Source organism: Artemia sp. Qi Xiang Cuo, chromosome 5 (assembly GCF_049724085.1).
Source record: "Artemia sp. Qi Xiang Cuo chromosome 5, ASM4972408v1, whole genome shotgun sequence".
Classification (NCBI taxonomy): Eukaryota; Metazoa; Arthropoda; class Branchiopoda; order Anostraca; family Artemiidae; genus Artemia; species Artemia sp. Qi Xiang Cuo.
The window spans coordinates 10904807-10931066 of record NC_142798.1 but is presented as its reverse complement, the minus strand read 5'-3'; the positions used below and the strand labels follow the sequence as shown (position 1 = coordinate 10931066).

The 26260-nt window shown below is 34.2% G+C and overlaps 1 protein-coding gene across 3 annotated transcripts in view; it reads right to left on the bottom strand.

Annotated features, from left to right (window-relative positions):
* The window catches only part of waw (Translation factor waclaw), a 554624-nt gene that overhangs the window by 468918 nt on the left and 59446 nt on the right, over positions 1-26260 (bottom strand). Inside the window, exons 7-8 of one of the 3 annotated variants that reach the window (XM_089089340.1) lie at positions 8660-8839; positions 210-335 (exon numbers count right to left, since the gene is read on the bottom strand). The exons of the other annotated variants lie outside the window; for them this stretch is intronic. Of the exons in view, the coding sequence (XP_088945466.1) occupies positions 210-335; positions 8660-8839 (306 nt within the window). The remainder of the gene's footprint in view (positions 1-209; positions 336-8659; positions 8840-26260) is intronic. 3 annotated transcript variants of the gene reach the window in all.

The window sequence follows — 26260 nt, the reverse complement described above, 5'->3', positions numbered from 1 at the left end:
CAAATAATTACGCAGGAAATCCGTTAGAGATTGGCAATTATACTGGAAAAGAACCCAACGCCAGCATTTTTTTGGCAATTCTACCTCATTCAGTCCCATTAGATGAAATAGCCAATTACTATCGACAATTAGAATATTTCATTCCTTCCTTATCCCAGAGAGATTCAATGATAGCCCTTGAAAATAATACTGTAAATAAACAGGTATACATTACGAAGCGTCAGCTTTTCTCCTCTCAGTTTCATGACAAGAGCTCCCATTTCTTGTTTGAAGAGTTCTGGATTGGGGCACTTATTGAAACTTCTTTCAAGAAACAGATCTGCAACAACTTTTCCCTGCAACATAAAAAAGCAGTAAAAAACACACCAACTTTTTTCCCCTGAAAAGAAAGGTCAGACAGGCAAAATGAACAGCTGATAAAAATCTATTTGATCAAAAGAATTCACGAGCAATAAATTTGAATCCAAGCTGAGATAGAAAGACTTTTAGAAGTCATAGGAAAAAAAATTGTTTAGGAGTATTCGTCAAATCAGCATGGTAAAATACATGAAAGTTATAAGTAAACATGGAATAGAATAATAAAAACTATGAGATTTCAAGCTGTCTGGATTCTAGTCCGTGGGAACAAAGCGAGATTTCTTGATGCAATTAAGTATAATGGCTCCCATAAAATCATAATTATACTATCATATTGCTGTTATTTATAATATAACATAATTTGATTATAAATTTTTATAATAAATAATTTCTGAGACCACACTGGCTAATCATGATAAAACATAAAATTGCAAAGAAACACGAGGACAATTAACAGCCAGTGAAAAAATTGAAGAATTATGCAAATATTTCGATCAAGACCTCCGCTTGACCGTCCTCAGTGCAGAATAAAACTGCAGTTTTATTTTTTTTTTTTTATCAGTTTTATTTTGCACTAACGACGGTCAAGTGGAGGTCTTGACCGAAATATTTGCATAATTTTTAAATTTTTTCACTGGCTGTTAATTGTCCTCGTTTTTCTTCGCGCTTTTATGTTTTATCAGTTTTAATAATAGATTTTAATTCCCGAACTGCAGTTACAGAAGAACACCATTCGATCCCCATCCAAGACTTTGAAAAAGCTTATGCAATTAAAAACTGCATTTTAAATTACTGCAACCGAATAGCTCTGAAATAGCTCTGAATAGTTCCCATTTTCGAGTCTCGTCTTATTAAAGTTTCAAAGACACAGAAGTAGTTATTATAAAAGTGAGTAGTAGGTACTAGTGCCTGAGTATCGGCGACCCTTGAAATTACCGCAGCATGCCCTCACAAGCCTGGCTTTCGGTGTGCCGCAGATCAATTTTTATCAGATTAACGATCCTACACACAAATACAACTAACAAAGAGACTACTACTACTACTACTAACAACAACTCCCCGCAGCACCAAGCTACCTGAGGCCAACACAGCTACGCACGCTCCTCCTCCCTCCCAATCTATTAAAAGCATCCCTTTTTATACCCTCCCAGGAAGTTCCCATTTCCTTTAAATCTTTCTTTATGACGTCCTCCCACCCAAGACGAGGACGACCTGCTTTCCGTTTAGCCCTAGACGGTTGGCCAAAAAGGACAATCTTCGGCAATCTGTCATCCTTCATCCGCACAACATGCCCTAGCCATCTCAACCATTCTTTCATTACAGCCCGAGAAACCGGGATTGAACCACATTTTTAGTACAGCCTACTGTTTGAAATACGGTCAGTCCACAGGGTACCCAGAACGATCCGTAGACAATCTCTCTGGAAAACATTTAGCAAATCTTCATCCGCTTTCGGAGCGCCCATGCTTCAGAACCATTTTTGACCAATGTCATCACTGTAGCTTCTAATATTCTAATCTTGGTTTGGAGTCTTATCTTCCTATTCTTACAAACTTTTTTTTAACTGTGAAAAAACACCCTGAGCCTTGGCTATTCTACTTTTAACATCTTCACTGCTCCCACCGTCGTTACTAATAATACTACCAAGGTAAGTGAAGCTGCAATCTTTTCATTACCCAGCGTCACCTCTTCGTCTTCACTTATTCCTAGCCTTAGTCACTTAGTCTTCTTAATATTAATTTTCAAACCTATTCTAGCACCCTGAACTCGCAAAACCTCTAAAACTTCATTCATTTTGCTCACACTTTAATCTACAATGCTTAAATCATCAGCATAATCTAAGTCCAGGAGAGTTTATCCTCCCCATTTGATTCCGTGGTCTCCCATTGCGTTTCCTGTGCTCCTTAAGACAAAGTCCATCAAAATGATCCATATAAAGGGGTATAGAACACAATCCTGCTTAACTCATCATTTAATACAGAACCAGCTGCTAACCTCATTTCCTACCTTAAACGCAGCAGTGTTATTCTCCTACATAGCACTAATCACTTTAATGTATTTGACTGGTATACCATACGAGGATAAAAACCTTTTCTAAAGCTCTTCTATCAACAGAATCGAACGCTTGCTCATAATCTATAAAACTGAGGACCAAAGGTGTTTGACAACTCAGGCATTACTCAATTATTAACCTGAGAGTGAAAATTTCGTCGACACATCCTCTACCTTTTCTAAAAGTGCACTGTTCTTCTCTTAAAACTTTGCCAACAGCATCTCTCAGTCTAAAAAGTATTATATTACTAAGTAATTTGTTACCTACAGAGACCAGACTAATGCCTCGATAATTACTAAGCCCACTCTTATCACCTTTGTTACACAGTGGTTTAATAAAGGTTTTCCTAAAATCGTCAGGTACTTCCCCTTTTTCAAAAATCATATTCATAATCTTCAGTAACTTATTTCTAACCTCAGAGCCACCATATTCAAGAAACTCATTTATCACACTATCACCACCTGGTACCTCATTATTTTTTAATAAGGTACTGTCGCTAGTTCTTCCTCACAAAACAAATCTTCATTCATATCAAAGGTATCACAAACTTTTTCATTGTCCTCTATTTCTTTTCCTGCAACTCTATCCCGGTTTAGCACTTTCTCAAAACGTTCTGTCCATCCCTCTTTAACTCTTTCCTTACCACTAATTGTGGCCACGTTCGTATCTTTAACTGGGACACGTCCGGTTTGACTACTCCCTCGCAATTTATTAACATGGCAGTATAATATTCAACTATTATGCCGTCGAACTGCATCTTCCAGGTCCTCGGTAATTTTATCCATGGCCTCCACTTCACACCTCCTTAGTTCATATTTTAATACTTTCTTCACTTTCCTTACGTTCCTTTTGTTTCCATATGATCTATCACTCGGATAATTCTTGTACAAGCCCCTTCTCCTCGCTATTAAACATAAAGCTTTTTTACTGATATTCTTAGCTGCAGTCGTAATTTTCTTCCATAAGACACGATCAGCAACTTCACGAATTGTTTTTCTAAAATTATTCCGACCATCTTCCACGTTGTCAAATTTTAAACTCTCGAGTTTAGTATTCAACTATTCCTGGAAAGTTTCTCTCAAATTCTCATCCTAAAGTGTACCAACATCATAACTTCTCAGGAGGTAGTTACTCTTCCGAAGTTTCAGCTTTAAATTAACCCTAGACCCTACTAGATGGTGATCTTTACTTTTAACATCAATAACAGTGCTGCTATATACCCTAGTATCTTGTATTAATCCTGCTAGTCTTCGGTTTACTATAACAGAATCAATGAGGTTTGCTGTCTTACCATAAATCACGTGAATACCATGTTAACCTATTGGACATTTTATGATCAAACACCGTATTGGTTATAACTAGATTGTTATACCTACAAAATTGCAAAAGTCTGAAGCCATTACTGTTTTCTTTTCCCCCACCAAATTTACCTAGGCTAGGATGCCATCTATCCCTATTTCTACCGACCTGGGCGTTAAAATCTCCTAGTAAAAACATCATATTTCTGCCTGGGACACTGTCTATTTGCTCCTGTAACTGTAAGTAAAATTCATCTGAGTCATTAGTATCCCCGTCAGTCGGTTCTACATGGGCATATACAACTACAACTGATACCCTGAACTTTTTAGTTATAAAAAGAGCAATTAGTATTTTATTACTAATACCTTCCCAAACTAAACAAGACTTAGCAGCTTCCTTATTCATCATGAGCCGTGCTCCCTGTCTATGCACCCCATCTTTCCTGCCTGAGTAAACAAAATCTATGTCACCTAATTTCATGCTTCCTACCCCTGGGATATGAGTTTCTGAAACTCTTAATAAGGCCAGTTCGAATCACCTGAATTCGTCAGTCAAAATGTCGATACGACAGTCATTTTTTAACGTCGTATCATTCCAAGTTCCAATTTTCATGTTCATTAAATCATTGAAATTATTATGGCCTCAGGAAAAGCAATGATACCGGATACCAGTGCAAGACGGGGATCAAATATCTTATCAGGTCTGCACCAAAGCACTTAAGCCGGCTTATAAACGGCCATTAAGAAGTCCCTGGGATCTCCAAAACAAATGGAGGCTTTGTGCAATCCTGGGCCCATCTTGGTCACAACATGGTTTTCAGCAATTGGCGATGCTCTTCTATCAACAAGATTCGAAATTCTGCACAGAGAGCATCAAGCCTGTTACCTTTGACTCATTATATATTCACGCCTACAAATATTAGGCTACTACGGGGAGGCAGCCCATAGTAGATAAATTAGGCAGGAAGAGGTTTTTCAGCCCGCGACGCCCGTCAAAACAGACCAAGCCCAGAAGAATTATCCATTAAACAGAATCCTGTGTGAATGCTGCGTTGTTTACTAGGCTATAATGTCCTCTGGATATGACACTTCTCAAGCGAGAATAGAGTTGGTCACAAGGTCCCCAGTCTTGCAAGTACCCCGAAAGGGTCGAGGCAGCCCTTTGCAGAGGCCGTTTTCCATAAATCTAGATCTTACACCCTGCCGCAGTTGTCCTCCTACAGAAGATCCTCCCGCGATGGTGTTCTGCGTCACCACGCAATTTAACCCATCACTGGGAGAAAGTTTGTAACTCACGGGACGTGTGGACACGCCAGCGGACCCTGTTGAGTGTACATTTGAGAGACCATTTGTACATTTGAGCAAACCCAAATCTGAAATGATTGTACGATAAAACAGCTTTGCATTATGTTGTTGAAAAGGCACATGATATATTTGTCAACTGCTGCTGAGCATTAGAGTCAACCCAAATGTGAAATGCTTGGTGTAAAGCAAAACAGCTTTGCATTGTGTTGCTGAAAGGCACAGGGTATCAAATAACTGGTATTGAATATCCTTTACAAAACGGAGCCAACCCAAACGTAAGAGGTGATTGTCCCTGAAGAACAACCTTACATTATGCTACTGTAAAACGCAGATTGGATATTTGTCAGCTACTAGTTTCAAATGGTGCCAAAACTGATTGCTTAGATTCTTACAATGAAATACCTTTACATTTGACTCTGATAACAAAAAATAGCGATAACTATCTGTTTAACTATCTGTTCGTCGTGTCTAAATATCCGTAACTAAAAATGGAGATAACCCAAACCTGAAAGTAGCGATCAAAAAACAGCTTTACATTATGCTGCTAAAAGGTACACTGGATACAACAGTCAACTAATGGTGAGCAATGCAGCCAACCCCAATTCGAGACATTTTCATCATAAAAACAGCTTTATATTACATATACATATGCGTGTATTTAGGCCAGTGGCCATACACACAAAAAAATTGAACAAATCAAACAATAGCACCCAACACTTTGAAATTATAATTTCCGTGCCTCTAAAACATTCTCTTTTAACAATTTCCACCGTAATAATTAGCTCACGAGAAGGGTCTTCACGATAATTCGGAGCCGTGGTGCACCCCCTACCCCCCACCCAAAAAAAAAGTTATTCCTTAAATTCTTCAAACTTCGGCAATTACCCAGAAAATGTTCAATGTTATCCCCATACTCCTCACAAAGCGGACAAGCACACCCACCTCATGGGCCATCTTCATCATAAGAATCCCAGTGTCTCTTACGCAATTGCATACAATTTAATCACACCCTCAATCAGCACTTCATTGCCCTCTACGGTAGGTTCAATCTCAAGTTATGCTGCCAAACTTGACAAACCGAGTGTTTGTCGGCTGCTATTCCTAAATGAAGCGGGTTCAGATTCCTTGACTTCAGATAACGAGATAGCATTAATGACTGCGTTAAAAAAAAAAACCTTATTTATCAGAAATAGTTCTTTCAAAAAGTACTCTGTTGTATCTAAATATTTTTTTTTATAAAATGTAGTTTCTGAGATTTCCGAGGTTTTTTAGATTTTTTTTTTTCGAAAAGGGTGTTTAAATTTAGGTAGTTTATCGTTCCAAGTTACCGGAAGCTGTAGAAGGAAAATACAGACAAATGTTCAAGCAACCAGTAAATAGAAATGGTAATGCTCCAAAACTAGCACCAAAGAAAAAATGGTTTCGGAGACTATGGAAGCTTGCTCTATATGAGTTTGACGGTTCACTACAATCAATGTGCCGGGATATAATTAGGCACGCTAGGGTCGTTTCTGAACGGGCACAGGCAATTGCGGTATCTTAGAAACTGGCTTAGTTTCTAATCCAGGGTTACCACCCCTAGTGATTTATCACTATTTCTAGTGATTTTTTATATTGCCACGAGAAAAAATCCCTAAATCAGCACATAAATCACTAGATTGTTGAATAAAATCACTAAATCCAGCCACAAAATCAGTAAAATCTAGTGTTTTGTTTACCGAGTGGCAACCCTGAGTGGCTCTCGTGCATCTAAGCTGTCCAAGTTAATTGCTGAAAAATGAATTTTGAAAAAGAGCTGGAAACACTGATAGCTCTCCCTTTGCTACCTACAGTAACCAGGCTCATGCCTCTATAATTCACAAATTTTTTCTTATCACCTTTCTTATACAGGGGTTTAATCGGGGTTTTTCTAAAATTGCTAGGTACTTCCGCCTTTTTCAAAAATCATATTCATAATCTTCAGTAACTTATTTCTAACCTCATAACCACCATATTTAAGAAATTCATTTAGCACACTATCAGCACCTGGAACCTTAATATTTTTAGTATGATGATACCTTTTAGACTTAGTGATGCTGCACACACAGTTTTAAGAGAAGAACAGTAGAGTTTTAGGAAGGGTAGAGGATGTGTCGACCAAATTTTCACTCTTAGGTTAATAATTGAGAAGTGCCTGAGTTGTCAAACACCTTTAGTCCTCATTTTATTGATTTTCCAAAAGCGTTGGATCCAGCTTATAGAAGAGCCTTACCGAAGGTCTTATCCTTGTATGGTATACCAGACAAATACATTAAAGTGAATAGTGCTATGTACAACACTAGTACTGCTGCGGTTAAGGTAGGAAATGGGGTTAGTAGCTAGTTTCATATTAAATCAGGAGTTAACCAGGGTTGTGTTCTATCTCCACTTACAGGGATCATTTTTATGGACTTTCTCTTATCGAGCACAGGGAAGACAATAGGACAACATGGAACCAAATGGGGAAGTAAAGCTTCCCTGGGCTCAGACTATGCTGATGATTTAAGCATCCTAGATGAAAGTGTGAGCAAAATGAATGAAGTCTCAGAGGTTTTGCGAGTTCAGGGTGCTAGAATAGGTTTGAAAATTAATGTTAAGAAGACTAAGTCGCTAAGGCTAGGAATATTTGAAAATGAAAATGTGACGTTGGGTAACGAAAAGATTGATCAGGTGTGCAGCTTCACTTACATTGGTAGTATTACTAGTAAAGACGGTGGGAGCATTGAAGACGTTAAAAGTAGAATAGCCAAGGCTCAGGGTGTTTAAACGCAGTTTAAAAATGTTTGAACGAATAGGAAGATAAGTCAGCAAACCAAGGTTAGAATATTAGAAGGTACAGTGATAACAGTAGTCAAATATGGCTCCAAAGCATGGACGCTCTGAAAAACGGAGGAAGATTTGCTAGATGTTTTCCAGAGAAATTGCCTACGGATTGTTTTGGGTACCAGACTTACTGATCGTATTTCGAACAGTAGCCTGTACGAAAAGAATTTTTCAAGCCCACTTTCTAGGGCTATAATGACAGAAAGGTTGAGATCGCTAGGGCACGTTCTGCGGATAAAGGATGACATATTGCCAATGTAAAGAGGGAAGCTTTGAATAGATTGGGAGGGAGGAGGAGCGTACGTAGCTGTGTTGGCCTCAGGCAACTTGGTGCTGCGGTGAGTTGTTAGTAGTAGTAGTAAATTGATTTTAAAAATAGCAGGTAAAAAACCTTATTTTAGACCGTGCGACAAAGACCACGGGAAAACCACTCCTTCTTCATTATTTTTGTGATCCCCCCCCCCCCCCCGACTAAAAATCCTTTGGGAGACCCTCCCCTGAATAAAAATTCCGGATGCGTCCCTGGGTCGTAGGGTGCCTTCACATCTACCTTAGATTACTAAACACGGCTTGAGCCTCTATAGACTGGGAGTCAAACTGGTTGTGGCAGCATAATTCTTGATGAGCTACGTCTTACATCATCATTATAGGCAGCATTAATTCACCTTTTAAGAAGCATTTAGGTTTTATTTTTTCGGTTCAGTGTTTTTTCCAAGATTCTTTATTTTTGCAGATTACACAACAAATAATCTATATTAGTATAAAATATTTTAAAAAGTAAATAAAACAATAAATCTTAATCTACCTGTTTAAGTATAATTGCCTTGAATGTATCACTGAGGTCCTTTAAATCTTTTTGTGTTAGCTTGGTAGTAATCCCACAGTCAAGGACGATCAGAAGGGGGGATGGATTTGAATCATAGTCCTTCCGTACCAGCATATTCCCTGGATGGAGGTCCCCATGAACAAAATTGTCTTCGAAGATCTGCAAAAAACAAATAAATAAATAAATATACATAATATTATCCTTTCAAACAAATCTTCCCAAAGTAAAACTGCCAATTACAGGAATTTTATCGAAAATTCCATGAACGGCTTCTTTTTCACCTTTTTTCCATAATTAAATTTAGCATAGCGGAATCTAGTTACCTGCTCATAGGATATAACCATATCTGTTTCTTTCTTTTTCCAAATAAATCTGCCCTTGTTACAGTTATATTACGAGGGCTGATAGAAAAACGAATAAATTTAAAACAAAATTAAATGCATACATAGCCTAGTAGTAAATTAATACAAAAACATATAATAAATTAAAAAATATGCTAAAGTATCTGGAGCCAATCGGAGGATTCCGAAAATACGGCCGTCGCTGGGATTGCCAGTGGCTGGAAATGGTGGAGCCTGCCACCCTCGAGCGAAACCTATGGAAGGAGACATGTCGTCATCTACTGGGCGCCACGATGAGTCTGGATGCGTATTGAACGTGCAACAAGTACAAGTACAAGTCTATCTCAACCATCACAGACTAATTTATTTTGGTATTAATAGGCTATCGATTGTTGTTTTAAGGAAAAAAATTATCACTTCTGCAATATTTTTGGCGTTTTTTACCACATGTTTTTAGCATTTCCAAAATACTAAAGAGACTGATATACAATTCTCTTTTTTTTTCCAATTTGGAGGTAATAAAAAAGAGAGAGGCAGAAGTTCCCATGAGTTAGTAAGTTTTCATGAAATTTTCCAGAAAAAAAAATATTAAAACAATTTTTGTTCTTCAGGGTACTAAATAATATTAAATAGATGAATAATTTCTAGCTCCAAAAATAATTCTTAGGAATAGTCGGACTTAGGTACAAACATTATGTATCGATAGATGTGTCAGACTCCCTGTAGAACACGGAATTATTGATTAGAAATCACTTATTTATTTGGAATCAAATTATTGCATCACAATTATTAACCTCTTCTGAATTCCTAGAACATAATTCCAGATCAGTTGAGCTTTTTTCTGAAAATTAATTTAAAAACTTTTTCCACAAAATAAGTTTTTCAAAGAAAAATAAAGAATTCCGTTAAACATAAAATGAGCAAAAATAAAATTAAATAATCTACCAAGCGTGAAACTACCGCAAATCAGCATCGATAGATAAATGAAACCCAAAACGAACAGAATTACAATAAAATACCGAGTAGAATAAAAACGAGCAGAAATTAACATAAGTTGGGCTCAAAACCCCTATGCCTTCCCAAGGCCAGAACATAATTTGCACTTTACTGACAAAAATATAAATGTTTTTACTTTTATAAGTTTAATAAATCAAATAATATTAACATTTTGATTACTAAATATCAGTATATGTATATTAAACTGACAATGCATATTCATTTTATTTTTTTCAGTAAAGTGCAAATTATGTTCTGGTCTTCAGAAAGCATAGGGGTTTTGAGCCCTACTCATGTTAATTTCTGTTCGTTTTGAGTTTGACTCGGTTATTTATTGTAATTTCTGTTCGTTTTGGGTGTCATTTATCGATGCTGATTTGCAGTAGTTTCACGCTTGGTAGATTATTTGATTTTATTTTTGCTTTATTTTTAACTAACAATGACTATTAGAAAATTCAAGACTACAAGAATCACATTGAAAATGCTTAGCACAAAGTACGGATGCGAAGTTAATTATAACTAGTGATCATCAATTATCTTTTGCTGCCTTCAACTTAAAATGTTTCTCATATTTAGTAGAAGTTGCCTACGGTGCATTCTGCACTAATTGTAATAATAAATATTAATAAATAATTTTTATTTCAATTTTATTAATTCTTATATTGTAATTTATTCTAATTTATTTGATTAAAACAAGGATCTATTTAATTTAAAATCTAATGTTTTAATTTTATTTGAATGAAGTTAAAAATCGATAACTAATAAAATTATTAATTGGTTAAAAAATTAATCAATAATAAAACCACATTTCAATAAATATTGATCAGAATTTAGCGGAGACTACAAGAAACTCATATGACATAAAAGTCGAGCTGCTCCAGAGACCAATCACAAACAACACGTAGGCACTCTCATCAATTCAGTTGAACACTATCTAGGAAAAGGAACACAAGTCTATAATAACAGTAGAAGAAATTTTTTCCAAAGCTCAAATCTCATAGGAATTCCCGGTGAATTTCAGAGGAATTCTTATCTACAGTCATTGTAGCCTCGTGGTCTTTTTTCCCCTGCTAATAAGAAATGAGAGAGGGTATATCCTCTGATGAAGTACCAAAAATCAAGCCCTGTAAGATACAATTTTTGAGTGTTCTTGAAAAGACAAGTACCCACTTAATATTTCATTATGCTGCACTTAGAATGTTTGTAATTTACCTTATTCTACAGCTTCCTTATTAAAATGATTTGACTTAATCGTGTAAATTGTGACTGTCACAGATTTCACTTGGTTGTACCTCTTAGATAAATGTATCCCAGATTTCATCTCTTGATTGTTGACAACTACAAAAGTTAGCTTTCAATGAAATTAATTTTTAATACAAGGTCAGTAGAGGACACAACTTCACCTTTTCGTAAATTTGAAAGTTCAAAGCTTTTGTAACTTCTGATTTTAAATTTTACTAGCAATGAAACATTATTCACATAAATTAAAATTTAAAGTACTTTAAACATAAAGCTTTAGCATTAATACTGGAACCACTAACTTAAAAAAACAGCACCAATGAAATAGATATCAATTCCTTTTTCTAAACAAGTCAATAAATTCAGTTTGTCAAGGTTACATGTACATACAAGTTTGATTTAATTAATAATGATGCAGGGGGAGGGGAGGCTGCTCTGGGGAAGTTCCTTATTCTGATGTTCCAACAAATAAAAAAGCGATACTTGTATTACTTTTTTTTTTTTTTTGAACCCATGGAATTCTTTGACTAAAAAGAATTCTGTATTCATTGAACCTATAGAATTCTTTTATCCTTGAAACAAATAATAAAAAAAAATGTTTTCAAATCAAATCTGTAGGAGATATAATTAATGTTTTTCCTTTGTCATTCAGGATATTAAGCCTTACTGGTAAGGAATTTTTCAATGAACATGCAAATCTATGAGTAATTGATTCAGTGGGAGGGGGAGTGGGTTACCTAAGTTCGACCTTTATTTTCAGGGCAGGGTGCAGCAAGATTTGCGACCGATTGAATTTTCCGTCTACGCTCATTACGAGCATTTTAGCAAAAGATAAGAAGAATAATGCTTAATACTTACTAGCTTTGTAACTGAAAGTTTTAATAATTTTGAAATATATATAGGACACTTCTGATATCAGTGTTACAGTTTTGTATCGAATTCCTTGTAAAACCTCGGCAATTTTCGGTAGGAAATCGGTAGATGGCTTTCAGCACGAGAACTATCTACCCATTTTCCACCGGAAATAGTTTTGGAATTTTCCTTTTTTGTCCGGAGATGGACTAGGAATCGGGTAGATCTCCCAAGAAATCGATAGAAGGGGAAAACCTGTCTGATATGTATTAGTATAAGAATCACAATAGTCCAGAAATCGATTGATTAAGCACTATATCCTTTTTGACCTCAACGCTTGGCTGAGACAAATATAAAAGTAGATTAAGTTAGGCAGCTCTGGGAATGTCTACACTCCTTTAATCAATATTATGAACTAATTTTTCTGCAAATGGCCTAGTCAGACATAAATTGACGTTCTGATAGTTCGATACTTTATGAGGTAGCTTTGGAAATTGACTTTAGTCATGATGAACTGATATTGATGCCTCTTGTGTGGCACCCCAATGCCGAGAAGAAGAAACTATGCCACCCTAATTTCTTGCATTTTAATAAAATCCAAATATTTAAAAGGATTAAAAATTACATTTTGACGCTGCATTATGTATCCTCATCAACGATACGAAGCCTAGGTCTCAATCCCAGTCGACATCGACGCCTGGTCGACCGTCGTAAACGACCAGTCGAAACTTCAAAAATTGTCGGTCCCGAGTCGGGCTGAATAGCCTGTACTTTGTATCAAGGACAAGTAGCACGAGTACGAGCAAGTACCGTCATAAAGCAATGTAATGCCCCCCATACGGTTCAAATAGCAAAAATTACCTCCACGTTTAATATTAATCCTCAACAACAACAAAAATCCATCACTCTGGAGATAAATGTGAAATCTTCTCTATAGAAACCTTTTTCTATAGTTGGTCGTTCAACTTTAGCAAGGTCACTCGACCAGTGAACTAGCTTTGTTACGGTACTTTGATATCTAAATTGGAAAAAGCTTGCATTGCTACAATTCTTCAGTGTTTCAGTTATGTCGAATCTGTTTTGCCGACTTGTCGAAAAGTATTCATCCATTACGAAGTAGCTGTGATTTATAATATTTTTATACAAAGCAACTAAGAAAATGTGTTACGAGGAGTCTCGGTCAATTTTTCGACTTAATAAATTCCAGTTCATAGTCACATTCCGTCTTAGTCAACCTTCAGGCATCAAAGCCGTACGACCAGCAATCCAATTTCGAAGGTTTAAACACACTGCTGTTATTCAGTGGCTGCAGATAAGTAAGAAGGGGGGGGGGGTTGAAAAATCTGTCAAAGTTTTGGTTCTACGGTGGGGATTGGGCATCATCAAGTTGAGTTTGGTACGATTCCAGAATAGAAAGGGTTTATATTTATAGGCCGTGTCGAGCAGTTTCAAGCAATTTTGTGGGAACCTCACACCCTAAAGGAGTGTTTCAAGGGTGGCAAGCAATGACTTTTGAAGTCATCACCCTCCCCAACAACAAATCCATTTGGGAATGAACTATGTCGATGACTTCAAGTTTCCCTCTACACTGGTGACGATCCAGATCTTAAGTTAAGTTTGGTTGCTTTAAGTCATACAGGTCACTGAATAAAGCGTAAAGGATGTCATTACCAAAATTTATGCACTTTGATTAATTTGTTTACTCTGCTGTAGATTCGTTGAGATTCTTGTCTCTTCTCTTTGCTCCATTGTTATGCCTTTGTAATCTTAGAACTCATTTTCATAACTTTAAAGCTTTTAATCTTTGGTGGATCGACTGTGATCTTTGATTTGGCTGGGGTATGTCTCGGATAAGCCCTGATTGATAACATACTGTCTTTCTATTCATATTTATTTTTTTTTGGGGGGGAGTGATATTTCTTTCGAAAGAAATTTTCTTCTTTTTTCATTACCAAACTGCCCCCAACCGTTCTGTAGATATTGCATTGATGTTTTTTTTTTCCTTGGTGCTAGACAAACATGTAAGGGTATACTCTCGTCTAGCTATACGTTTTTAGTAGCATCAACAAAAGATGCAGTTCTTGAAATTTTTCTTCTTTTATTAAAATTTATTCCAATTCTTGTAAAAGATTTTTTGGGGACATTTTTTCACTCTATCCTCTTTGATATATTTTTTAATCTCAACAATTCCTTTCTAATAATTATTTTACTCGGCGATGAAGCAACTCCATAAGGGAGTTAAACCCTTGCAGATAATACGAACATTTATTCCATACTGATAAGTCTGTATACTTATATCCGACGGATTTTTTTGGAAATACATACATAAATATCTACATCCTCTCAGTTGCTTTAGTTTCTTCTGACTCGCTGTCAACCAAAACAATAGGGTATGTTATAAAAATAAGCAGAACCAAAATCACGGCCTATGGGTCAATAAATTTCCCAACAAAACCTTTGTCTCTGTGTTTTTAAATTCGTTTCTATCAATAAGTACGTGGGACTTTATAGAATTGTGATTTCTAGTGGTTTATTTTTTACCTTCATTTTCATGTAATGATATGGACCCGATTACTGACGAAGATTTTTGCATGATAAAACAGAAAAAAGTGCCCGGTTAAGAAAAAATGCGAATCAGTAGTAGGAACCCATTATAGAATACTAAACTTACAAGATCACAGCCAATCAGAGGGCTACAAAACTAACTACACAAGACCACATCCTCTTTCTAGACCAATCATAGATGTTTCTAAGCGTAATGAATACGAACGGGAGTGACGCAAAAGATATAAGGAATCATGCCGGACTCTAAAGAGATAGAAATTATGTTTTAATAAGGCTTCATTTTCTTTAGGCTTAGCGATAAATTCAGGAATTATTGTTATTTCGAAGCCTTTATAACGCATCTTGACTCTTGAATACATATCTTGGATAACCTAAATTTAAGATGTTTCTAAGTGCAACAGAATCAGAGGGAAATGAGTATGGCTTCACTTGGGGGAGTGAAGAAGCATACAAGGAGACTAATAGAGATTGAATATATTACTTAACCAGATTCCTGAGAATTTTAAATGTGACAGTGTACAGTTGCCAAACATAGGAACCGTTAGAAATTAATCGAAATTTTAGGGGATTATTTGGGCGAAACAAATTAATCGAAATTTTAGGGATTATTTGGGCCAAACAGTTTGGGACATTTTAGAGGATGATTCGGGGTGAAACTCTGTGGTCGCTATAATAGACAAGTACACAATATGGGATGTGGACGATAAAAAATATTGTTTTTGGCAATTGGAGTATGCTAAATAGTCGAAAGTAATAGAGCCATTGGTATCAAGATGACAATGAGAATTAATCTAGCTTTACTTCCCGATTGTGTTCTGTATAGTAGACAAGTACCATTTAAGCAGTGTTGCCAATATAAAAAGTTAATCATCTTTTTTTTTAAACATGAAATTTTTATTTAAACTTTTTTAAACATTTCTTACAATGGACAAGTACACAATATAGGATTAGTGAGACGATTATGGATTTGAACATCAAGGACCACAACCACCAATGACCCTAGTCACCAAGGACCTCAACTTCCAAGGTCCCCTTTATTCAACCTCCAAGGGACCCCCTCCCCTCAACTTCTTGGGGCCCATCCCCCCATTTTTATACTTTTTAAGTTTTTTTTTAGATAATTTTATTTCAACTTTTTTTTTTACAGGTCATAGAATGAACAAGTACACAATATGGGATTAGTGAGACGATTTTTATACTTTTTTAAGTTTATTTTCTTAACATGATATTTTAATTTCAACTTCTTTTTACATGTCTTAGAATGAATAAGTACACAGTATGGGATTAGTGAGACGATTATGGATACGAACATCAAGGACCTCAACCATCAATGACCCTAGCCACCAAGGACCTCAACCTCCAAGAGGCCCCCTCCCTCCAACTTTTTGGGGTCCATCCCCCCATTTCTTAAATACTTTTTTAAAGTTTTTGTTTACTTTTTTTATTATTTTTTTAAACATGGTTTTTTCAACTTTTTTTACACATCTTAAAATAACATGAAATATGCTTGCAACTGTACGAATCATTCTCTATGTTTGCTCATAAACACGACACGGCTTTCCCAGTGATACTCTATGCCCGGTTATCGACACTACCTACTTTATTGCATATATTAAATCACTAATTTTTCTACATTGGAAGGATTGACGTCTGCATCGTATTTTTGTTTAAAAAATGAAAATGAATGATTCGAGGAAAGTGTGTGCATATGATAAAGTCATTGTTGTCTTGAATGCTGACAAGGAGAAGTATTTGAACTAGGAAACAAGCACAAGTGGTAACACTATTGGAAATGTGTGCGTGCCTTGCCATGAAAGTGAGAGTTCAGATTTCTTTGGAGTACCCAAGAGTTTTACCCAAGAGTACCCAATTGTACAAATAGTGGATGTACAAGAGTATCGTTACCAGAGATGATATTATAATAATAATAATAATTTATTTATGACCCACATATGAACATTATAAATGACACTGCGAGTAATGGAAAATATAAAAGAAAAAATAACAACATCATTACGAAATCAAACAACAATTAAAAAAAATACAAATTAACCGAAATCACGATAAAAAAAACTAAGGGGTCAGTGACAAAAAACATTACTAGTATTCATAATCATATTAGAAGACACACTGGCCAGTCGCACGCACTCAAAAAGGACACAAAACGTCGATAAATTGTTTATTTTTTAAACCAGGCCGGGTAAATACATCAGATATTTACAATATCTACAGGAACCACTTATAAGTCTCCGTAAACCTTTTTTCATCAGTAAGTGGTGGACTTTAGAGAGAAAATTTACTCCTGGAGAGCAAAAACTATTCTCAAAGTGCGTAAAATAGTGCTCAAAGAGAATGCCGACATAAAAATAATAGTTGATGAAGAGGGATATCTTCTTGCTCATGGTTCTAGTAGCACATTACCTACAGATACATCTTATTCCCCTATTCAAATGAATACTAAGGGGTTTTGGTGAATGTCAAATGAATGTTCAAATGAATGTCAAATGAGTGCGTTCTGGTATTAGCATTCGAATGAATGCAAAAGGGAAAAGAAAAGTCAACTGTTGCACTAATGTATTAAATCATATCATAGCTACCTGCCAGAAAAGTTACCTGTGTAAACATAATGTGAGAAAAGACAGTGAAATCGCTAGCAAAATAAAAAGGGCATTGGTAAACAATATCATCAATGATTATAAAGATAAATTGATGGAAAATGAAGCACAAGTGAACTCTATTACTACTATTGATCATATAGTCAACGAAACCAATAGTACCAAAGATTAAATGCAGATTGATTCAGCAGGTGACACCCGAATAAAAATTGTGGATGACTCAAAATGGATGAATAATTATTCTACTGGTTATGAACTAAAAGAACAGAATAACTATAGTATCAAGTGAGAACATGGTAAATTATTTTATGGAACAGATTCAAAATGTCCAAATTTGTTCAATGATGTTATTAATGTATAATAATGTCTTAAACATATTTTTATATTAATATTCTACATGTCATTATTTCATTACAAAAATATTACACATTACTTTGTTACATGATCTTTATTTTTAGGGTATGCTAGAACAGCAAACGTTCAGAATATCTATTAAAAAGGACAGAGATGTAAGTAAAGGAATTTTCAGAGATAAAGAAACTACTAGCAGGCTCATAGTGGATAAATTAGAAAATGAGATACTTTAACAGAACTTTTACCAAAGTCTAAGAGAGATGAGCTGAATTTTTTCTCAAAAATCTCCACTGAGAAGCAAACACCCGTCCTGACACACAGCAGAGAGAATTTTTGTTTTCAGAATCAGGAACATCCACGTTTTATATACATCTGTTTCTATTAATAATATTTGATTTTTTAATAAAGTTGGGTTTTAGTTTCCAGAAATAAGAACATCCAAGTTTGAAATACATCTGGTTTTAGCAATATTTTTTTAATAAAGTTTCGGTTTTACTTATCGGAAATAGGAACATCCGCGTTTAAAATATATAGGTTTTATTAATAATATTTAATTTTTTAATACAGTAATTTCATTGTCGAAATCAACAAAAAACCTGTTTTACAAGTTGAGGTACTCATCTTTTTCACTCCCAACATTACTTTACAACTTTTTTGCATACCCCAACACCAAAATATATTTCAAAAGGCTTCATTTTATTATTTCAAAACAAGTTCTTTTCTTAATATTCCTCCTAAACCCATTATACAAGTTGAAGTTCTCATATTTTTTTCAAACCCAACATTACTTTACAACTTTTTGTATACCCCAACACCAAGCAAATACTTTTCAAAAGGCTTTATTATATTATTTCAGAACAAGTTCTTTTTGTAATATTCCTCCTAGGCCTGTTTTACAAGTTGAAGTACTCATCGTTTTTCACTCCCAACATTACTTTACGACTTTTTGCATAACCCAACACCAAGAAATACTTTTCGAAACACTTTATAATATTGTTTCAGATCAAGTTCTTTTCTTAATATTTCTCCTAAACCTGTTTAACATGTTGAAGTACTAATCTTTTTTTTTCACTCCCAATTTTACTTTACGACTTTTTTCATGCCCCAACACCAAGCAATCCTTTTCAAAAACTGTATTATATTATTTCAGAACAAGTTCCTTTGTTAATATTCCTCCTAAACATTACAAGTTAAAGTACTCGTCTTTTTCACTCCCAACAATAATTTATGACTTTTTGCATACCCCAACACAAAAAAATACATTTCAAAAGGCTTTATTATATCATTTCAGAACAAGTTCTTTTCTTAATATCCCCCCTAAATCTATTTGACAAGTTAAAGTACCCATCTTTTTTCACTCCATACCCCATTACCAAGCAATACTTTTCAAAAGGCTTTATTATATGTTTTCATATCAAGTTCTCTTCTTAATATTCCTCCTAAACTCATTTTATAAGTTGAAGTACTCATCTTTTTTCACTCCCAACATTAATTTACGACTTTTTGCATACCCCAACAGCATGCAATACTTTTCAAAAGGCTTTATTATATTATTTCAGAACAAGTTCTTTTCGTAATATTCCTCCTAAACCCATTTTACAAGTTGAAGTACTCATCTTTTTTCATTCCCAACATTACTTCACGACTTTTTTGCATAACCCAACACCAAGAAATACATTTCAAAAGGCTTTATTATATTATTTCAGAACAAGTTCTTTCCTTTATATTCCTCTTAAACCCATTTCATAAGTTGAAGTACTCATCTTTTTCACTCCCAACATTACTTTACGACTTTTTGCATACCAAAACATCAAGCAATACTTTCAAAAAGGCTTTATTATACTATTTAAGAACAAGTTCTTTTCTCAATATTCCTCCTAAACCCATTTTACAAGTTGAAGTACTCGTCTTTTTTACTCCCAGCATTACTTGATGACTTTTTGCACACCCAAACACCAAGCAAATACTTTTCAAAGGGCTTTATTATATTATTTCACAAGGCCGTATATAGGGGGGTGGGGGAGTTACCCGATTTGAACCTTCCCCCCCCCCCCCCGAAATTTTTGACCGAGTCGAAAATAAGTCGAAAATTAGTAAAACCTAGGTAAAAATCAGTAAAATTAGTCAAAACTGAGTCAAAAATTAGTAAGACCCCCCAAAAAGTCAAAAATTAGTAACCCCCCCCCCTCCCGAAAAAAAATCTTGGATCCGCTCCTGTTATTTCAGAACAAGTTCTTTTCTTAATATTACTCCTAAACCTGTTTTATAAGTGGAAGTACTCATCCTTTTCCACTCCCAAAATACTTTACGACCTTTGAATACCCCGACACCAAGATATACTCTTCAAAAGGCTTTATAATATTATTTCAAAACAAAATTCGTTTCTTAATATAACTCCTAATCATGTTTTACAAGTTGAAGTACGAATTTTCTTTCCTCCCAGCATTACTTTACGACTTTTTTGCATACTCCAACACAAAGCAACACTTTTCAAAATACTTTATTATATTATTTCAGAACAAGTTCTTTTCATAATATTCCACTTAAACCTGTTTTACAAGTTCAAATACTAATTTTTTTCACTCTCAACATTACTTTACTACTTTTTGCATACCTCAACACCAAGCAATACTTTTCAAAAGGCTTTATACTAGTATTTCAGAATAACTAATTTTCTTAATATTCCTCCTAAACCTGTTCTACAAGTTAAAGTACTCATCTTTTTCACTCCCAAAAATTCTTTACAACTTTTTGCATACCCCAACACCAAAAAATCCATTTCAAAAGCCTTTATTAATTCGTTTCAGATCCAGTTCTCTGCTTAATATTCCTCCTAAACCTATTTTATAAAATGAATTAATCATTTTTTTTTCACTACCAACAATAAATAAGACTTTTTGCATACCCCAGCACCAAGCGATACTTTTCAAAAGGTTTTATTACATGTTTTCAGAACAAGTTCTTTTTTGAATATTCCTCCTAAAACTGTTTTACAGGTTAAAGTACTCGTCTTTCTCATACTCAACATTACTTTACGACTTTTTGCATACCAAACACCAAGCAATACTTTTCAAAATACTTTATTATATTATTTCAGATCAAGTTCTCTTCTTAAGATTCCTCTTAAACTTATTTTATAAGCTGAAGTACCCATTTTTCACTCCCAACAATACTTCACGACTTTATGCATACCCTAACACCAAGCAATACTTTTCAAAAGGCTTTATTCTATCTTTTCAGAACAAGTTCTTTTCTTAATATTCCACCTAAATCAATTTTACAAGTTAGAGTACTAATCTTTATTCACTCCCAACATTACGACTTTTTCCTACCCCAATGCCAAACAATACTTTTCAAAATGCTTTATTATATTAGTTCAAAACAACTTCTTTTCTTAATATTCCTCCTAAACCTGTATTACAAGTTAAAGTACTCATCTTTTTCACTCCCAACAATACTTTACGACTTTTTGCATACCCCAACAGCAAAAAATACATTTCAAAATACTTTATTCTATCATTTCAGAACACGTTCTTTTCTTAATATTCCGCCTAAACCTGTTTTACAAGTTAAAGTACTCATCTTTTTCACTCCCAATATTACTTTATGACTTTTTACATACCCAAACCCCAAGCAATACTCTTCAAAAGGCTTTATAATATTATTTCAGAACAAGTTATTTTCTTAATATTCATCCTAAACCTATTTTAAAAGTTGAATTACTAATTTTTTTCACTCCCAATATTACTTGACGACTTTTTGCATATCCCAACACCAAGCAATACTTTTAAAAAATACTTGTTTATATTATTTCAGAACAAGTTCTTTTTTTAATATTCCACCTAAACCTCTTCTACAAGATGAATTACTAATCTTTTCTCACTCCCAACATTACTTTACGACTTTTTACCTACCCCAATACCAAGTAAAACTTTTCAAACTGCTTTATTATATTATTTCAGAACAACTTCTTTTCTTAATATTCCTCCTAAACCCATTTTACAAGTTGAAGTACTCATTCTTTTCACTCTCAGCATTACTTTACGACTTTTTGCATGCCCCAACACCAAGCAACACTTTTCAAAAGGCTTTATTATGCTATATCAGAACAAGTTCTTTTCTTAATATTCCTCCTGAACATGTTTCATAAGTTGAAGTACTCATCTTTTTTCACTCCCAACACCAAGCAATACTTTTCAAAAGGCTGTATCATTTTTATTTCAAACCAAGTTCTTTTCTTAATATTCCTCCAAACCCCATTTTACAAGTTGAAGTACTCATCTTTTTCACTCGCAATAATACTTTACAACTTTTTGCATACCCCAACATCCAGCAATACTTTTTAAAAGGCTTTATTATATTATTTCCGAACAAGTTTTTTCTTAATATTCCTCCCAAACCTGTTTTAAAAGTTGAAGTACCCATCCTTTTCCATTAAAGTACCCATATTTTTTCACTCCCAATATTACTTTACGACTTTTTGAATACTCCATCACAAAGCTATACTTTTCAAAAGGCTTTACAACTTTATTTCAGAACAAGTTCTTTTCTTAATATTCCTCCTAAACCTAATTTAAAAGTTGTAGTACTAATCTTTTTTCAATTTATGTGCGCGCACGTACCCTAGTCCAAATTAATCTTAAAAATGAACAAAACCCAAAATTATTAAAAAAATAAGTAATCAAATCACGTAATCAAATTACTTGCGCGCACGTAACCTAGTCTAAATTAACCTTAAAAATGAATAAAACCCAACTTTATTAAAAAAATATGCTAAAATGTACAACGTAACCTACTCTAAATTACCCTTAAAGGTTGAATAATCTCCCTCTTGAAAAGCATTGCTTGGTGTTGGGGTATGCAAGAAGTCGTAATGTAATGTTTGGGTGTAAAAAAGGTGAGTACTTAAACTTGTAAAACGGGTTTAGGGAGAATATTTAGAGAACTTGTTCTGAAATGATATAATTAAGCCTTTTGAAAAGTACTGCTTGGTGTTGGGATATGCAAAAAGTTGTAAATTATTGTTGGGAGTGAAAAAGATAAGTACTTCAACTTGTAAAATGGGTTTAGGAGGAATATTAAGAAAAGAACTTGTTCTGAAATAAAATAATTAAGCCTTTTGAAAAGTATTGCTTGGTGTTGGGAGTGAAAAAAGATAAGTACTTCAACTTATAAAACATGTTTAGGAGGGATATTAAGAAGAGAAATTGATCTGAAATTTTTTAATAAAGCCTTTTGAAAAGTATTTCTTGGTGTTGGGTATACAAAAAGTTGTAAAGCAATGTTGAGAGTGAAAAAAGGCGAGTACTTTAACTTGTAAAACAGGTATAGGAGAATATTCTTAAATATTAAGAATATTAAGAACTTAAACTTGTAAAACAGGTTTAGGAGGAATATTAAGAAAGAACTTGTTCTAAAATGATATACTAAAGCCTTTTGAAATGTATTTGTTGGTGGTGGGGTATGCAAAAAGTCATAAAGTATTGTTGGTAGTAAAAAAGATGAGTACTTTAATATGTAAAACAGGTATAGGTGGAATATTAAGAAAAAAAGTTGTTCTGACATAATGCATTTTGAAAAGTATTGCTTGGTGTTGGGGTATGCGAAAAGTCATAAAGTAATGTTGGGAGTGCAAAAGATTAGTACTTCAACTGGTAAAACAGGTTTAGGAGGAATATTAAGAGATAATTTGTTCTGAAATAATATAATAAAGCATTTTGAAAAGTATTGCTTGGTGTTGGGGTATGCAAAAAGTCGTAATGTTGGGAGTGAAAAAAGAGTGGTACTTCAACTTGTAAAACAGGTTTAGGAGGAATATTAAGAAAATAACTTGTTCTGAAATGATATAATAAAGCCTTTTAAAAGGTATTTTTTGGTGTTGGGATATGCAGAAAGTCGTAAAGTATTGCTGGGAGTGAAAAAGATGAGTACTTTAACTTGTAAAACAGGTTTAGGGGGAATATTAAGAAAGGAACTTGTTCTAAAATAATATAAAAAAGTCTTTTGAAAAGTATTGCTTGGTGTTCGGGTATACAAAAAGTCGTAATTTTGGGAGTAACAAAAAAGATGAGTACTTCAACTTGTAAAAAATGTTTAGGAGGAATATTAAGAAAAGAACTTGTTTTGAAATAATATTATAAAGCCTTTTGAAAAGTGTTTCTTGGTGTTGGGGTATGCAAAAAGTCGTAAAGTAATGTTGGGAGTGAAAAACAGATTAGTACTTCAACTTGTAAAACAGGTCTAGGAGGAATATTACGAAAAGAACTTGTTCTGAAATAATATAATAAAGCCTCTCGAAAAGTATTTTCTTGGTGTTGGGGTATACAAAAATTTGTAAAGTAATGATGGGTGTAAAAAAAATGAGCACTCAACTAGTAAAATGGGTTTAGGAGGAATATTAAGAAAAGAACTTGTTCTGAAATAATAAAATAAAGCCTTTTGAAAAGTATTTCTTGGTGTTGGGGTATGCAAAAAGTCGTAAAGTAATGTTGGGAGCGAAAAAGATGAGTACTTCAACTTGTAAAACAGGTTTATCGTTGATTTCGACAATGAAATTACATTATTAGAAAATCAAATATTATGAGTAAAACCGGATATATTTTAAACGCGGATGTTCCTATTTCCGAAAACTGAAACCGAAACTTTATTTTTAAAATTATTATTAAAATCAGATGTATTTCAAACGCGGATGTTCTTATTTCTGAAAACAAACCCAACTTTATTAAAAAATCAAATATTATTAATGGAAACAGATGTATTTAAAGCGTGGATGTTCCTGTTTCTGAAAACTAAAATTCTCTCTGCGGTGTGTTAGGACGGGTTTTTTCTTGTCTGTGGAGATTTTTGAGGAAAAATTCAATTCATCTCTCTCAGACTTTGGTAAAAGTTCTGTTGAAGTATCTCATTTTCTATTATATGCACTATGAGCCTTCTAGTAGTTATCTTTATATTTGAAAATTCCTTTTCTTACATCTCTGACCTTTATAATAGATCTTCTGAACGTTTGACGTTCTAACATACCCTAAAAATAAAGATCATGTATCAAAGTAATGTACAATATATTTTAAATGAAATAATGACATGTAGAATATTAATATAAAAATATGTTTAAGACATTATTATACATTATTAACATCATTGAAAAACTTTAGACATTTTGAATCTTTTCCATTAAATAATTTATCATGTTCTTTCTTGAAACTATAGTTATTCTTTTCTCTTAGTTCATAACCAGTAGAATAATCCTTCGTCCATTTTGAGTCATCCACAATTTTTAATGGGGTGCCACCTACTGGCTCAATGTACATTTCATCTTTGGTACTATTGGTTTCGTTAACTATATGGTCAATAGTAGTAATAGCGTTCACTTGTGCTTATTTTCCATCAATTTATCTTTATAATCATTGATGATATTGTATACCAATGCCCTTTTTATTTTGCTAGCAATTTCACTGTCTATTCTCACATTGTGTTTACACAGGTAACAGTTCTGGCAGGTAGCCATGATATGATTTATAATATTAGTGCAGCAGTTGGATTTTCTTTTCTCTTTTGCATTCATTTGAATACTAATATCAGAACGAGGGGAATAAGATATATCAGTAGGTAATGTGTTACTAGAACCATGAGCAAGAATATGTCCCTCTTCATCAACTATTATTTTTATGTCGGCATTCTCTTTGAGCACTATCATCTCTTGTAATGATACTCTTGCATATCCACCATCTGAACAATGGAAATTCTTGGGTACTCCAAAGAAATCTAAACTCACATTGTCATGACCACGCACACATACATTTCCAATAGTGCTACCACTTGTACTTGTTTCTTAGTTTAAATACTTCTTCTTGTCAGCATTCAAGACAACAATGACTTTATCCTGGGTAAACACTTTCCTCGAATCTTTCATTTTCACTTTTTAAACAAAAATATGATGCAGATGTCAATCCTTCCAATGTAGAAAAATTACTGATTTAATATATGCAATAAAGTAGGTAGTGTCGATAACCAGGCATAGAGTATCACTGGGAAAGCCGCGTCGTGTTTATGAGCAAGTATAGAATGATTGGTACAATCCCAAGCATATTTCATGTTAATTTAAGATATGTAAAAAAGTTGAAAAAACCATGTTTAAAAAAAAGTTTCAAAAAACTTCCAAAAAAGTATCAAGACAATGGGGGGATAGGCCCCAAAAGGTTGGAGGGAGGGGGCCCCTTGGAGGTTGAGGTCCCTTGGTGGCTAGGGTCATTGATGGTTGCAGTCTTTGATGTTCAGATCAATATTCGTCTCACTAATCCCATATTGTGTACTTGTTCATTCTAAGACATTTAAAAAAAGTTGACATAAAATTATCATTAAAAAAAAAAACTTCAAAAAGTATAAAAATGGGGGGGGGGCTAAAAAGTTGGGGGAGGGGACCCCTTGGAGGTTGAAGAGAGGAGACCTTAGAGGTTGCGGTCATTGGTGGCTTGGGTCATTGGTTGTTGCGGTCCTTGATGTTCGAATCTATAATTGTTTCACAAATCTCATATTGTGTACTTGTTCATTCTATGACATGTAAAAAAAAGTTTAAATAAAATTATTATGTTAAATAAAACTTCAAAAGTATAAAAAATGGG